General features: G+C 27.0%; 2 protein-coding genes across 7 annotated transcripts in view; one reads left to right on the top strand and one right to left on the bottom strand.

Annotated features, from left to right (window-relative positions):
- The window catches only part of LOC136989415 (PHD finger protein 14), an 85,173-nt gene extending 79,277 nt beyond the window's left edge, over positions 1-5,896 (top strand). For 3 of the 6 annotated variants that reach the window (XM_067287541.1, XM_067287540.1, XM_067287542.1), the window contains exons 22-23: positions 2,291-2,396; positions 4,944-5,896. In XM_067287541.1, the coding sequence (XP_067143642.1) occupies positions 2,291-2,396; positions 4,944-5,012 (175 nt within the window). In that variant the 3' untranslated portion in view covers positions 5,013-5,896. The remainder of the gene's footprint in view (positions 1-2,290; positions 2,397-4,943) is intronic. The other 3 variants (XM_067287545.1, XM_067287544.1, XM_067287543.1) reach the window with 1 other exon arrangement.
- A 4,300-nt stretch (positions 5,897-10,196) lies between these two features.
- On the bottom strand, positions 10,197-11,234 carry LOC136989409 (protein GVQW3-like). The gene has a single exon (XM_067287534.1). It carries the CDS (start codon positions 11,232-11,234, stop codon positions 10,197-10,199), a length of 1,038 nt encoding a protein of 345 aa, XP_067143635.1.
- Positions 11,235-16,918: the final 5,684 nt, after the last annotated feature.

Genomic DNA, 16,918 nt, shown 5'->3' with positions numbered 1-16,918 from the left:
TAGCAAGGGGGAGAGAGTAAATTATTGATTTAAAAATCAAAAGTTTGGGAATTTTCTAATACTCAAACTTTTGATTTTTAAAATTTCTAAGATTTTTTCTAAAATGTGGAATGCAAATTTAATCATTATCAGAATATAAAGAACATCTTGATAAAATCATGTAAATAAAATGACTACCTAATATCAATATGACAGAAATTACATAAATTTTACAACTCTCAATCAAATATGATAAATTGAAAATATAGCAAATAGAAGTGATTTTGATTAAATAAAATAAAATAGTTGGCATTAACTTGGTATATAAGACATCGATAAGACTCCTCCAACATTATATAATGTTTTTAAACTCAATATTGGGTAACCGTCATTGATTATCTATTATATATCTTTTTTATAATCATTTTTTTAAATTTGGAAAATAACATAACAGATATAGAAATGATGTGATAAATACAAATAATTGAATGTGCAGTGTGACACAGAAAATTAAATTAATGCTTCAGAAGAATTTGAAAGTGATTATTATTTGATTAAATAAGAGTACATACTAAGATGACTTGGTTATATAGAATGGAGATAAAATAATTAAGAGCTGAAAGATTCCAAAAGGATTAAACAAACTATTGAAAATTGATTTATTTGCAGTTTTACTTTATAATCATTTTGATTTATTTTAAAGTGGAAAAAGATAAATCTAATTTATCATTATTTTATTTTATATATAAAAATGCATTTAACACCTACCATCAAATTGTTCATGGAAGTTTTAAAAAAGCAAACAAGAGAAATTTAATTTTGGAATTTTAACTTACATAGAAAATTGAATCTGTGATGTAAGGCAATGATGCTCAAACTTTTCAACTGGCAAGTCAAACTGTGCATGAGTTCTAAATAGGTGGAGCTACAAGTATCCTGTATTAAAATAGGCTAGGGATTTGTCAAATGTGTTTGTGAGCCTGATTTGCCCCAAGGGCTGTAGTTTGGTCACCACTGACAGAGTTAAGTAATAACTGCAAACAAAAAATTTCAGATTATCGAGTTTTCATCAAATGTCAAACAAGGTTAAATAGGTTTATTTCAGATTTAACTCATGTAGTACATATATATGAATTGAAACTAAAGACTTAAAACCAATTTCTTTTCATGAGTTAAGTTGTAAGGTTTATAAAATTGCTGGATAGTAAGCTATTTAAAAAAAGAATAATTATATTGTATTTGTGAAACTGTAATAGGTTTATTATGTAAATATTAAAATGTCATCTTTTTTTTATTTAAAATAATTCAGCCAAATTCTTATGTAGATATAAGTATTTGGTAGTTTAATTCATTGGGATATAAAAATTATCTTATAAAGTGAAGAAATATTCTATTTTTATCTTCATTCAACAGAAAAATTAGAGATTTTTACCAGTTTAATATAGTTTATTAATTGTTAAGTGTTTATTCAGGTTGTATTTATAAGAAATTATAAGGAAACCAACAAGAAGGGACTTAGATAAATAATTAGTACTTAATATTATCACGTCTTATAAATTTGTGATGTAGAATGATAGTCTTAATTTTTGTTTATATTACTTCAGTATTATTCTATTATTTACAATTCAGTTTGTGTTTGATATTTTAAGATTTCCTATTTCATATTATCAAATCTACAGTACTTTGAAGTAAATGATATATGTATAATTGAACTTTTAATGTGTACCATGTAGCTGTATTGATATAATCTAAAAATCTCAACTTGTATTAAGATCTGTTGTTAGAAACAAGAGAGAGAAGAAAAAACTTAATGAAATCTTATTCCAATAGTATAAAAAACAAACATTTGACTGTTTTAAATAACAATCTTCAAGTTTTCATTTACAAAAATGAAAATATTTTTATAATAAAATTTTGAGATTGCCATTTAAAACAGAAAATGTTTCTCTAAGTAAGATTACTGAAATAATAAGGTGAATATTCTTTCAATTAAGTTGATCCTGATGCAAGTGTAATTTTGATAGAAATTAATATAGATTAATTTATTTTTAGAATGTTGTTATATAAATAAATTAAATATTCCTTTTATATATAAAATATCGAAAACATTTATTGAAAAAAATTAATGCAAATAAAATTTAGTTTTAAATTGATTTAAGACTTTAAAATTAAAATTATATTCAAAATTAAATTTTAATCAATGGGGAAAAATTGGGCAATCATAATTAAGCCACTGAAAGAATGTACTGTATATTGGTTAACATTTTTAAAAATGCACATACGGTAGATCTATACATTATGGGTGTCACAGGTGTGATGAATGCAAGAAATGCTTCCATTTCCAATGTCTGAATCCTCCAGTGAAGAAAAATCCCAAACAGAGAGGCTATACTTGGTACTGTGAGGACTGCGATTCCGTAAGTAGTTATCCCAATCCCCTTGTATATTGCATGTCTTCAAATAAACCTAAATAGCTTTGCATGATTTATTTTTAAGTGACAAATGAATGTAGTTTTTTAATTTTTACAATATATTTAAGCAATTAAGAAGCACTAAAAATATTTAATACTAAATTTTCAATTTTTGAAAACTTTTAATTTCAAATTGTCACTTAAAAATATTGATTAAAAAAATTGCGAAAAAGAAATTAATAAATTCTTTTATTAGTTTCAATATATTTTTCATAAAAATTATTATTGATGTTTTAAATTGCACAATATATTAGTATTAACAACATTATTAATATATTTTCTTTTTATTTTTTGAACAGAATTAATTAAGAGGCAGCATTAGTTTAGTCAGTTTGTTACTCTTAAATTTGTTACTTCAGTAATATAAATATTGTTTATTTTATTATTGACAGTAACTTTTTCAATAATATATAAATAAATAATTCTCCAGAAAAGTACATTTTGTATGAGTGTTATTTTTTATTTGAATATTTTATATTCCAAATACTGTTTCTTTTTTCTCATATTAAGGAGTAAATAATTTAAAGATTGAATTTCTGAAATTCTATTCTACTGCTACTGCTGCTGTCTCTTAATTCAATTTAATTTTATCTTGTGTAATTTTAATTTCAGTGATACTATTATAAATTAAGGAATGAGTAGTATGTTTAATAATTGTAAATAAGTTGGATTAATTTCTTTTTACTTTATATAAAATGTATTTAAGCAGTACTTGCATGTTAAGCAACTAAATGTGTCAGTTATAAATATTTTAATCCCTTATTAGAATGTCCTTTAAAGATATTATTTGATTGAATTGATATCATTTTTTGTAATGTAGATGGTCATTGCATGATTTGTTAAAATATATCACACCCTATGAGTAGCATGGTGTTTCTACTTTGCACTGTGTGAGCTAAGTCAATGAAATAAAGAACAAATTTTAGAAGAAAGCAGCTTCGCATATGTATAATCTGGAGGGATTCAGTACCACTAACTATACATTTGTTACTTATTATGAAATGAAATTAAACAAATAATAAATGCTTTAAGTAATTAAAAATTATTTTAAACACATTTTATACTTATTAATTATACTTTCTTACAGGAAATCTTATCTATGCTTATTTTCATCATAATAAACTTTAACTTTTGATTTTTTTTGTGTGTAACAAAGTATTTGCTTGTCATAATTTTTGAAAATAAATATAATATGTCTGGGCTGTTGAGAGATGGGAGCTGGAGAAAACTTAGAGATTGGTACTACTACAAGCCCTTATCATTATCATACTAACAAAAAATAAAATTTTTAAAACTACTTTTTATTAATAAGAAAATATTATATGTATTTCACTTATTAAAATAAATAAATATATATATATATGGCAAAAGGGACGTGCTCTACTTCCATGTCCCATACAAGCTCTCTACAGCCCTACAATAACCAACATGACATAACTATGATCATTATAAAAATTTAAAAGTTTATGCCTTTTCTAATTACAGAATTTATATAATTTTAAACATATAAATTACATGGTGATATATATTTGAAGAATCTTAGGCTAAATCTAAACAATTTAGTCTAAGATTATATGTTATGTCAAGTTGATTATATTAAATAACTCCACTAAGAACCTTCAAAAGTACCAACACACTAATATATTTAAAATAATTACGAACTGACAAATGTTTTCGATCCAATATGTATCTGCTTTGAAATATTTTAAAACGATTTTAAAATATTTAAATTTGAATGGTTTGCATTCTAATTTTGTAGAAAATTAATGACCTGAAACAGATCCATATTCGATCGAAAACGTTGTCAGTTCATAATTATTTAAAATATATTAATGTACTGGTACTTTTGAAGGTTCTTAGTGAAGTTATTTAATTGTGTATAACCAGCTTTGAGAAGATTTAGAAGGTTGATTGTATTGTTTACATTTTAATAAAAATTTTGAATTCATATTATATAGTATTTATTTATAAAATAAAAATAAAATTTCAATATATTTAAATTAATTTTTTTATTTAAAAATGTTAAATTTAATATTTAAATAATATTACCAAAGAATGAAAATTTTATAATTTTAATTTGAATGATGATAATTATTTAGCATTTTTTCTAATAGCTTTTTGTTTTTGACTTTTTACAGTGTGTTCATTACATAAAATAATTTAATATTAATCAATCAATCAATTGATATATAATGGCTTTACTTTTTAATATTTGTAATTATTTAAATTGATGTAATTATATCTATTTATTAACTGGATTTAATATACAGTATTTTAAAATTCTCTTTAATTAAATTTTTACATAAAAAAACTTTTTTGATTTTAAATATTTCTCAGTTAAATATTCTTGAGCAACATAATTAAAATTTGAATTTATTAAAATTAATACAAATATTTTTTTGTAATATGAAATTAAAATTTTTAAATTAATAATTTAAAATTGTTTGTACTTCTGTTTAAATTAGTACTTTCATCTAGAAATTTTTTTAATAGGAGGAGAGCTATGACAACCTAACAGACGATGAAAATGATGAAGATTTTACCCTACAACTGTCGGACTAAATGGAAGAAGGAACAACTCTTAATCTTAATCCTTTATGTAATAAAATGATCTTGATCATTCTTTGTGTTTTTAAATATTTCATGCTATACAATGGCATTAAATTTATAATTGAAAAGAATTGTTCTGTTTCCAAAAATATTTTTTGGAGAAACTCAGCATCAGCATGAGTATCAGCATGCTGATGCTGATACTCATTATGTTTAATTTAAACTAGCATTGTGCTCAATTTTTCTTCTGTTTGAACATTTCCTAACATTCCTTATAATCACTACTTACTTTAACAGTTTTTCAAATTTCATAGTAACATTTTTTGTTGTTTTCAAAGACATTACGAAATTTTTAATATCAAAAACTTTGTTTTGATCAGTATTGATGTTACTGCTGTAGTAATTCTTACATTTTACTAAAATGTAGCTTTAAATTCCATATTAAAATTGTAAAATGTGTTGTATCTCTGTCCTATATATCTGTATTACTGAAGAAATATACTGCCATCAAAAACATTTTATGTATTTTAAAAGTTTTGTAAATGTGTTATTTTAAAACTTGGATGTGTATATTTATTGACTTTTGTATTGTATTATTAATTTTTTAATGTTGTCTTTTTAGGCTAAAATAATGTTTGTGTATTAAATTTAAGTGAAAATAGATAATAAATGTTTTATTATATGAGATTACGATGAAGTGATTATCTAATTTTCTCATTCTAAGACAAATAATTGCATTAAATGATCAATAACCGTAATCATATCATATAATTAGGTTATTACTAACCTGACAAATTTATAGTTGTTTAGAACCCCTGCTGTTTTTATGTATATGTAAATTTTTAACAATACATTGTATGAAATTAACTTAAATAAATGAAATTGCTTATATAGTATTCCTAATAAATAATTTCACAAGTTTTCAACAGTTTGTTTTTATGTAATTTGATTATGTTACAGCATACCATTTAATAATAATTGAAAATACAAATGATATTTTATACTAATTATTTAAATTTGTATCATTTAATATAGTTATTTTTTATTCTTATTTTATAGTTCTGAAAATGTGGAATTGAATTCTGAAAGTACTTAGCATTTGAAGACAGCATATTTTGAAGGAAGCCCGAATTTTTTTTTTACTTTTGAAATGAGTTTTCAAAAATTTGTTAATTTCATATTTATGGAGTAAATATATTATTGAACATTTTTTAAACTTCTATATTCATATATATATACAACATATGATATTTTCGTAAGAAAAAGTATAGTAACAAAAATAGTGTAATGGTTGCAATTTTCATTACATCTATAATCTTAAACATAAACCAAATGACTTTGTCATTTTATATTTTAAGTACATTTCAGTGCAAACTAAGTTATCAAAATGCATTGAATGCATTAAAAATTACAAATGTTTTTGTAATTGAAGACTTTTGAATCTAATAATTAGTTAAATAGCAAAATTTCTACAACTAAGATCCTAGACGTAATTCTTTGTTACCATCAAATGTATTGATTGATGAATTGTTAACAAAAAAAATATAATTAGTTTAACTCTAATTGTTTGTCAGTTATGGTATTTCCTACAGCAAACAAATATCCAATGGTTTAACCACGCACAATTTATTATTCAATTTTCTCTTTTACATATGCGTATCAGGTTAACGTAAATTCTCAATCCCTCTTCAGTGCCATATAATTTGCACATGCTTTCATAAAAGAACAACCGTAGGTGAAAATTTAATTCCTGGTACAAGTGCATATTCAGTGTTTATAATTTTAAATACATCTTAATTTCATAGGGATTGTTGGACAGCATACCTTATAAAATTTAGTGTCTTATTCTTATCTTGACTTGTTTATACTAGATTAAAAACAAGACAGATGCCCACTTGTTAACATTTAAAAGAATCATACCAAAAATTAAAAATATAAAATAAAAGTAGTAATAACAAAAATATGCCTCCCCTCACATTTTTACACCTTACAGGAATCATTGTCACACCCTCTATTAAGTGTTTAAGACACATTTAAAATTATAAACACTTGTACCAGCAATTGAATTTTTACGTATGGTTGTTCTTTTATGAAAGTAAGTGAAAATTATTTGGCACTGAAGAAAAATTGAGAATTTAAGTCAACCCGAAATGTATATGTAGGAGAGAAAATTGAATAATTAATTGTGCATGGTTGGATATTTGTTTGCTGTAGGAAATACTATACCTGAAATAAAGGATTATGGAGTTAAACTAATAAGAATTCAGTTACCCTATTTAAGGAAAACAAAATATAATTTCATGTCATTTAATTTTAATAATAATGCTGTTTTAATACATTTATACCACTCACCACAAACTATCATCAGTTCGTAACTCGAAAACAGAAAAAATTTTTATGAATGTTTTCGTCTATGTGTAATAGACATCCTCAGGCATCAATATCAAACAAACGGCTCCTAAAATGGAGATTAGATTAAAAGTTTAGATTAATTACGTAATTTGAATACGTTGTGTTAAAATTTAAACATATGTAAAATATTTGAAGCATATCCGAATAAATAATTAATTAATTTCACGTAAATTATTATGTAAATATCCTCCTTAATTTAAATTATCTTTAATGCGAGTTTCTGTCATTGGAATCACGTTCAAAAATGGCGCATATGCTGTGGATAGCATGTTTGTTTCCTTGAAGTTAATAGCGACTCCCTGTTTAATTGCCCGATAGATCTCAAGCGATTCGAGGTACTTGAGTTGTGCCTTATTCGATACTCTGTGTAACAATTTAGCATTCTGTAGTTCAATGTGAACTTCCTCATTACTTGCATATGTTGCTAACACCATAGTAGTCAGCTTTTTTCTTATGGAATATTCGTGTTTTTTCATCTTCATGGTGAGACTTCTTGCTGTTGCTTCAATGTATGGTAATAAGCAATTAACTCAGTCATCATGAAGAGGTACTGCATAAACCCCTGGAGAGTATGAGTCATCTATACAGTTTTATCATTTCTAATGAGAGAGAAGACTGTTGGAGAGCATCAATATGTTGTGTACTTAGGTGGTTCTTGCAATTTCTCTATATATATTAGAAAGTGTTTCGTTGTATGTGATAACTTTCATTCATTCGTCTTGTGGAATAGTCCTCTCGCTCTTATTTATATATTGTTTTATGAGATGCTTGACCAAAGAGGACAGGTATCCATGTTGTGTTGCAAGGGCTTTGGACCACGACAATTTGTTTTGCTTTTCATTTTCTCTGAACAATGTGTGTGATATTTATGTCATCATTTATGTGAAATTAATTGATTATTTATTCGGATATGCTTTAAATATTTTACATATGTTTAAATTTTAACGCAACATATTCAAATTATGTAATTAATCCAAACTTTTAATCAAATCTCTATATTAAGAGCTGTTTGTTTGATATCATTGATGCCTGAGGATGTCTGTTATACATAGATGAAAACATTCGTTAAAATTTTTTTCTGTTTTCAAGTTATGAACTGGTGATGGTTTATGTGGTGAGTGGTATAGTTACAATTACCCAGTTTTTAAGCTATATTAATGCATTTAGTTTGGCATGACCTATAACTTAACCTGGAAATATATATGAGATAGTATAAAGTTTTCTCATGTACAGTACATACCACTGGTGAGTCAAATTTAATATTAATCATATCTTGATTTGCAGAAATTTGATTGGCTACAATTTTCGTATTGTATCCTATAAATTCCCACCATGTCTGTGTTTATCTCTAGAATAATGTTAGCTAGATGAAAAGACCAGATATGGAAAGATTTGGAGCAGGAGGCCCCAATTAACTATATACAAACTTCCACTTTGGGCCTGAAGTCAATTCAAAAATTTTCTCCTGAATTTAGTTAGATAGATGACCAGCATGACTTCATTATTAATAGGAAAAATATGATAAAAGAGCAAGACATTACTAAAATTGAAAGCACTGAGGAAAAATTGCAGCTTGACACAGTGACAACATCATATTAAATAATTGCTTATTTATATTGCATTATGATAATTCACATGAAAGATCAAATACTTTAAAACAGAATTAACATCAGAATTTTTCTAAAGATGTTTATAATTAAGTTGAATATGTATCAGTTTATAATTCTTAACTAATAAATTAAAAAATAATTTTGAAAACAAGAAGCTAAATGTTTCAAAATTAAATTCCTATATAAATTGACATAGGTCAGTCATTAGTGAAAACTAAGGTGATTGCATAACATAAAAATAGCTGGAATGGTATGTATGTTCCAACAACCAATACTACAGAATTTAAATTAAAATCAAATACTGTATTTAAATATACTGAAGTTAATAGAAAATGTCAAACAGCAAAGATCAATGGTTTATATCTGAAAACAAGTCAAAAATATAATTTTATTTAAAAAAATTATAATATCATATAGAAAAACATCTAGTCCTTATTCAACACACAAAATATATTCATAGTATTATTCAATATTTTTGAAATTGTCACAATATTACTTATAATACAAAATTTTTATCTTATGTCTGGCAAAGAAAACAAATTGCCATGATAATTTAATATTTTATTACATGGTAATTTGTTTTGGAGTTGTAAAATTTAACATCTATTGCTATATTTACTATATTAAAAAAACTAATAAGTATTATCAAGTGTCACTCTAAAAACTGAATTCTTAAAAAGTTTAGTCACATAAGTTTAGATAATTTTAGTCAAGTTCTATCTTAGACTTTTTTCTTAAACAAAAATAACAATATCATACCAGTTTTTAAATAAAAATATATCCAATAATGCTGTAGTAGCAAACTTGAAAAATGACTTCTAAATATTTTTCAATTTAATTCAAATCAAAATATTTATTTAGGTTTGAATATCATTTGCAATTTGCTTACACTAAAAAACTAAAGCATTTTTCTTTACAATTATGTAATATTTTATCTGCCATCTAAACTAAAGTTGAAGGAGTCGAGAAAGGATTTTGCATTTATTAAAACAAAATAGCAATAAATTACACAATATTTTTCAAATTCCATGAATTATTTTTATTGACAAAATTCATTTCATCAACTGTCTTACAATGAAAGAATAAATAAAGTATACACAGTGCGGCAATTATATTCCGGGACTGGATCTATAAAAATGAAACAAAACAATTTTATTCAAATCCTTTTATTAAATTATTCAAAATACTCTCCTCCTGCTTCAATACACTTTTTACAGCGATTCAATAGTGATTCAAATGCCTGCTCAAGCTCAATTTTTGGCATTACCTCTAATATGCGCGTAGACTCTCTTTGGATGGTTTCAATATCATTAAAAATGCGTCCTTTCAACTTCATTTTCATTTTTGGAAATAAAGAGAAGTCACATGGTGCTAAATCGGGGGAATACGGCGAATGATTCAACACACAGACTTGATTTCGTGCCAAAAATTGACGAACAATCAATGATGTGTGACTCGGTGCATTATCGTGTAACAAACACCAGTCATCAGAATTGCGATATTCTGGTCGAATTCGACGAATTCTTCCCATTAATCGTTGTAAAACTCCCAAGTAGAAAGCAACAGTAACTGTTTGACCCTGTGGGACGAACTCACGGTGGATGATGCCTTTGCTATCGAAGAAAACAATGAACATCGTCTTGATTTTTGATGGAACTTTTCGTGTTTTCTTGGCTTGAGGTGATGATTTTGACTTCCATTCGGCACTTTGACATTTTGTTTGTGGGTCATATTGAAAACACCAGGTCTCGTCACCAGTAACAATTGATTTGAGGAAGGTTGAACTGTTATTTGCTGCTCGTACAATCTCTCTGGAATGTTCTAGTCTCATCAATTTTTGGTCTTGGGTTAGTGTGTGCGGAACAAATTTAGCACAAACCTTTGTTTTGCCCAAATCTTCTTTAAGAATTTGTCGTATTGTCTCTTTGTTAATGTTTAATGCCTGTTCCATCATTCTCAGTGTCGCATTGTGATCGTTGGATACAAATTCTTGCACTTTTTGAATCGAATCTGCTGTTCGAATTGTTATTGGCCTTCCCACACGTTTGTCGTCCTCCAGTGATTGTCTGCCTTCCAAAAATCGCTTGTGCCACTCAAAAGTCTTTGACCGTGATAAACACTCACTTCCATACACTTTTTGCATCATTTTGAACGTTTCTGTGGCACTTGTGCCAAGTTTAGCGTGAAATTTAATAACAGCACGTTGTTCCATTATTGTTTTCCGACATGTAACAAAATAAGCTGATAAACAAAATATCAAAAACAATGATAAATGTCAACCGATTTTAATAAAAGTTTTAGGTTATGTTCATATATGTCCAAACTTCATATGACATAAAATTTAAACAGATGTCGCTACTGGTTGCTGAGATATAGCTTCAGTCCCGGAATTTAATTGCCGCACTGTGTATGTTAACAAAGATAGTAGAAAAGATTATAGATCAATATAATTATTTACAGTACATAGCTCAAAAAATAATTCTTGATTTTAGAATCCTTGCACAAATTATTTTGATCTTAAAATCCACACTTTTATACATTTTTCATGATTCTCTTTTGTAGATATAATTTAAATAAATTTAATCAATTATGACATAAAATTCAATTATAAAAGAGAACTAAATGAAAATACATAGCACTTTAAGAGATGAAATTCTTCTATACTTTTTTGTTTACACACTTATTTCAAAGGATCTTGTAATTTAATTAACATGCCTTAATGAAAGTAAAACTTCTCAAATTTTGATGTACTCCATAATTGTTGTTTTAAACTATTTGTAATCATAATGGCACATTAAGTGAAAATTAAAAGTAAAGATTTCATTCAGTAATCTAGTAGTATGATTCCTGGAATTAATTTACCTTCAGAAACATCTATGACATAATAATATAGACAAAATGTTTGTAAACAGTAGACTGAACTAGAAGACTTATCCATATTTTCTAAATAAATATTGGTCATCTGTATTAAATGTTGTCATTTGGCTATGGATGAAATTTAACAGAGAAATATTTTATTAAATTTCTTCATTAACAAACTATAAGACAGTATGGACAGTCTTTGTTATTTGAAGTAATGGAAAACTCCGGGTTATTTGCACTTTGCATTAGACTATAAAGTAATATTTTAGCACAAATCATCAGCAAAATTATAATAAAATTTGCACACTCAGTTATCAAAATATTGTATTTTATGGTACATATGAAATTCTTGTAAAGAAGTTGACTACGATATTAAACTGAATTTATTCAGTTTGTTATTCCATTATAAATTATACAAGTCCAATGAATTAAGTTCTGTTGAATATACATCATTTTAGAGGATATGTAGTTTATAAAATAGTTAAACAAATAAATACTAGTTTGCTGAACAATTTTCATATAAGTGAATTAAATGAGTAGTTATATTGATATGTACAGTACTTTAAACATTAAGGTAAATTCCATAATATAAACTTTTACTAATTTGATAAATATGAATTAATTTTGTTAATTTCATTCTTGAGTATTATAAAAATGATTTATATGAATACAAATAAGGAGGAAGCCTACAGCTTCCTCCTTATTTTTGAGTTGCAAACTTGAGATGAAAATACTTAAATTATCAAAAACTCTTACTGTTAGTATAAACTATGTATAATCTTTTTAAAGAAATGTATTTAAAACATAAAATTTCATATGTAAATTATGTCATGTTTAAATGTCTGTATGAAATAGAATTTAATGTAAGGTGTATTATGAATAAAATTATTCATAAGAGTTTTATTTTATTTTCTATTTTTAATTTTTCCAAATCAGAATTATTTTAAGTATCGAACATTTGATCCATATGAAATTTGAAATATTTCCAATGACTTTATAAACAGATTTACAATTATATTTATAAATAGAAGAGAGACAATAAAATACAATATCTAGATACACGGGAGAGTGAACACGAAGAAATAATTTAGTTATATATTTCTATTATTACATTAACTGTGAATGTTAAATTATAAGTGATAAATTGGCATTTCACATACTCTGTATATACACACAGATTCAAGTGACTGATAGATGTTTTGAAAGGCATTGTCTAGAAACACAAAAAACTAGAAACTGTACATAATTTGATTTTGGAAATGACAAAGGTGACAGGAAAGAGAGCAATAAAGCGGAGATATGATTATATTGTTCCACTGAGGAAGCAAATAACGTATGCGGGCTATGGTATAGTATGGTGGCTACATATATTTGTAGCCACTGTAGGCTCGAGGAGCATAGAATAGAGATGAGGATAGAAAAAGATATTACCATGTTATGTCAAGAAGCCTTTAAAGGAAGCAAGCTACTGTGGGAAGAGAAATGAATGTATGAAGAAATAAGGAAAAGAGGAGGCTTGGATATACAAAAGGAGTTTGAAAAAGAGAGTAATTAATGGCAGGAACTGTTTGAAACGTTACCGAATTGCTAGAAATGGCTAATAAATCTTATTGTTAATAATTAAGGGTGGGACTTTTTGTAGATAGGGTGACGTTTAGTGTGTTTTGTATTCGATGTTTTCATTGTTAGTTGTCATTATTTGTGCTGGTGTAAGAAACATAATTCTCTATAATCGGTAAGTGATGGTGCTCGTGTGGCTGAATGGGAGGCGTGAAATAGTTTTCTCGGTAGGGTGGATGAAAACCACGGTTGATGTAACATCTGGTTATGCAGATTGCGATTGACTCTATTGTCAGAAAGTGCTAGAAAGTAACTTGTAAATGAAGGTGAACTGCAGAAAAGTTTTTTTTTTTAGTTATTATACATGTTTGTGCAATTCAGGTAAACTTTTAAAGTTTATTATGTAAAGAAGTAACGTTTAATCTTAATAGTAATAATGAAATCAAAATCCGTTTTCTGTTTTGAAACTGTATCTTAATTTTATTAACGTGGACCGCTAAAACAAAAGTGATAAGGTACAAAGTTTTCTCCCGCGTTCAGTTTATTTAATTGTGATCCGTCATTTTAAATAAGGTAATGAAAGTTTAACAGGAATGTAGGCCTAGAATAGATTTTTCTAGATTTTTTTTTTCCTTTACAAAATCATTCAGCATACCCTCGGTGCAAATAAACATTGAACTATTTATTTAAATATATGCAGTATACACTTTTTCCATATACTAATATTTACTGTATAGTGTATAATTATTGTTGCCACAAGATAAATTTAAATTATAAATATAGTCAAATTTCCAGCAAAGAAGAATCTGGAAGAAGCGTTTTGCTGGCTATTAATCAAATTTTTAAAAAAAATTCACTTCTTGTAAAAAACTTGGTCGATTTAAAAGTACTGTACGTATTGATTGACTCATCTCAGAGTCGATTGACAATATTAATATACACCACCTGCATTCGACGAGCACCTAACAAAAATTTCTGTCACGGAATACTTTATACAGTCTTCGTATAAGTTACCCGTATTAAACGACCACCCGTGTAACGCGACCGCGGGCATCGATTTTTGGTCCGAAACAACATACAACTGTAATAAGCGACCACTTCCGCGAATATATCCGGTCTAAACTATTTTTCGAACCCATCTCAACAACGTTTCCTCCTCCTAATATAATGAATTAGTCTAAACTCTTGTTCGAACCCACTCGGGCACTTTTCCCACCCTTGAAATAAGGAGCAGGTGTTAATGAATTAGTCTAACAACAAAGAGAATTCATTTCAGTTTGTTCCAAATTATCCGAAAAACGAAATAAATGCAAAGTGGTGTCGTTAAAAAATCGTGTTAAAGTTATCAGAGAAAGTGAAAATGGTTTATCACAACGGCAATTTAGCTGCGAAGTTTAACTGTGAGAAAACGAAATTTATTTTACCGTAGATCTACAGTATTTTTCTTGACGTATAAAATATTGTACACGATACAATTAATCGGCTGATCTCATCGTTTGATAAAATTTATTTATTTATTTTTTTACGCTTATATACAGTACATGTGCGATAAATAGTTTCTGTATCAACCTACCTTATTTCCACGATACTTTTAGAAAAATAATATCCAAGTAATTTTCGCACGCAAAATATTCAAAAAACAATAAACGCATTAACGCAAAAATCAGTTTTACAGGCAACCTTCCTTTTTCGATTCCGCCATTGTCATTGATGTAACGAAATCGTATCATGGGAAAAAATAATAAAATCGTTTTATTATTAATTAATAATTTTTCTTATTGTACTTAAGAAAATATTTTTAAAAAGTACAGTATTTTTAAAGTTAAAATAAGATTGGTTTGGTTTTCGTTAAAGTGATGGAGAGATACGACGCGCTTGTATATCGATGACTTAATACACGTAACTGAGGAGTGAAAGAAAAGAACTAAGTTTAATTAATTAACTCGGAAAAAAGAAAGTGTGCATTATAAACGAGAAAATGCGAGTATTGTATTAATCTTTAAAATATTGGTATTAAATCTGTCTTATAAAATCACCACGACTCCAGTAAATCGAGTTATCCGATAAGAATAAAATACAATACCAATACAGCTCTATCGTTGAAAAAATTGGTTTATTTTTGCTCACTTCGAGTTTTGCTTAGTAGAAATGGCTAAAAAGTGCGCAAAATACGTACGGAAATACGGTATTACAACACCACCTGTCTAAAAGACCACTTTTTGAAGGAACCGTGGGTGGTTTGCCATAGACAGGTTTTACTGTACTTTACTTTTCGATACTCGACAGTCGAATGAATGGTTATTAAATTTAACACTCGTCTTTAAATAATAAATGGCTTTTCTGGTCGATTTCTCATTTTCAGTAACGCTAATCGCAGAAAACGACGTAGCCTGGTTAGTGGTCGATTAGGTTACACTCGTAAATCTTTGCCTTAGGCTAAACTACTATTTAGGATTAGATTTTCTTCGTCCCGTTCGAATTATATGTCTGAATATTCGGCGAAGATGGAGAGAAAATCTTCGAACTCGATCCGTTATTAATAAAAGAGAACCATTGAAGCGACATAAAAAAGAAATGTGGAATGGAAATATTAAATATATATACACACTATTCTGTAAAAATGACTAAAAACTCCCACGAAACGCATTGAAAAGAGTGCGTGTAATAGGAAAAAATTGAAAATATAGTACCCGATTATACAAAAATAGCTTTGCTTTAGTAAGTTCTCCAAACTTATACGCATAATATCAAAAACCCAGTCGGAAGAATAAGATTTAAATCTTAAATAAAATTACCGAAACACATTAATTTAAAAAATATTGTTAAACGGATGATTAATTGCGAAGACCAAAGTTATAGACCTTTATTCGGTGCAAATAATTATAAATTCCGCATCAATAGATTTTCGTAATCGATTCTGAGAATCGTATAGAAAATTTCTACCAAATAATTTTTTGTATATATTTTATTATAAATAAACGTACTTAATTTCATCGGGAAAGCACTTACATAATCGATTAAAATTAACAAAAGAATATTCTAGAATCGTCTGTCTTGGGAAAAATTTATCGATTTTTAGATCTTTATATAAGTTACACCTATAATAAAAATACATCGTTCGATTTATAGGTTTAACTTTTATTCTAGATTTTTAAAGACGTATATTATTCTTAATTGCATTTTATCTTTTTTTATTATAAAATTTTCGTTTGTAACTTCACACACGGCACCACCGAGAAAATCGAGCAATAAATTTATTTAAAAAAATCAATTTATACGTAAATAAGTTTTTCCAAGTATTCGATTTCTTATCGTAATCATTTATATCCACTTTAAGTACGGGCAAATAGAAACGAACGTCCTTTCTAGAATTTTCCATTTTCCCCAATTTTCTCTTCGTCACGTGACAACAACCTGACTCAGCATTGACGATAATACGTCACCGAAGGAAACGTCGGTTTAGCCAATGAGAAA

The sequence above is a fragment of the Centruroides vittatus genome, unplaced genomic scaffold, assembly GCF_030686945.1.
Source record: "Centruroides vittatus isolate TY-2023 unplaced genomic scaffold, ASM3068694v2 scaffold_520, whole genome shotgun sequence".
Classification (NCBI taxonomy): Eukaryota; Metazoa; Arthropoda; class Arachnida; order Scorpiones; family Buthidae; genus Centruroides; species Centruroides vittatus.
This window is presented reverse-complemented; position numbering and strand designations above follow the sequence as displayed.

What these genes read in the sequence shown, in the direction of transcription:
- LOC136989409 (XM_067287534.1), bottom strand. Translation starts at nt 11,234, where the DNA reads ATGGAACAACGTGCTGTTATTAAATTTCACGCTAAACTTGGCACAAGT.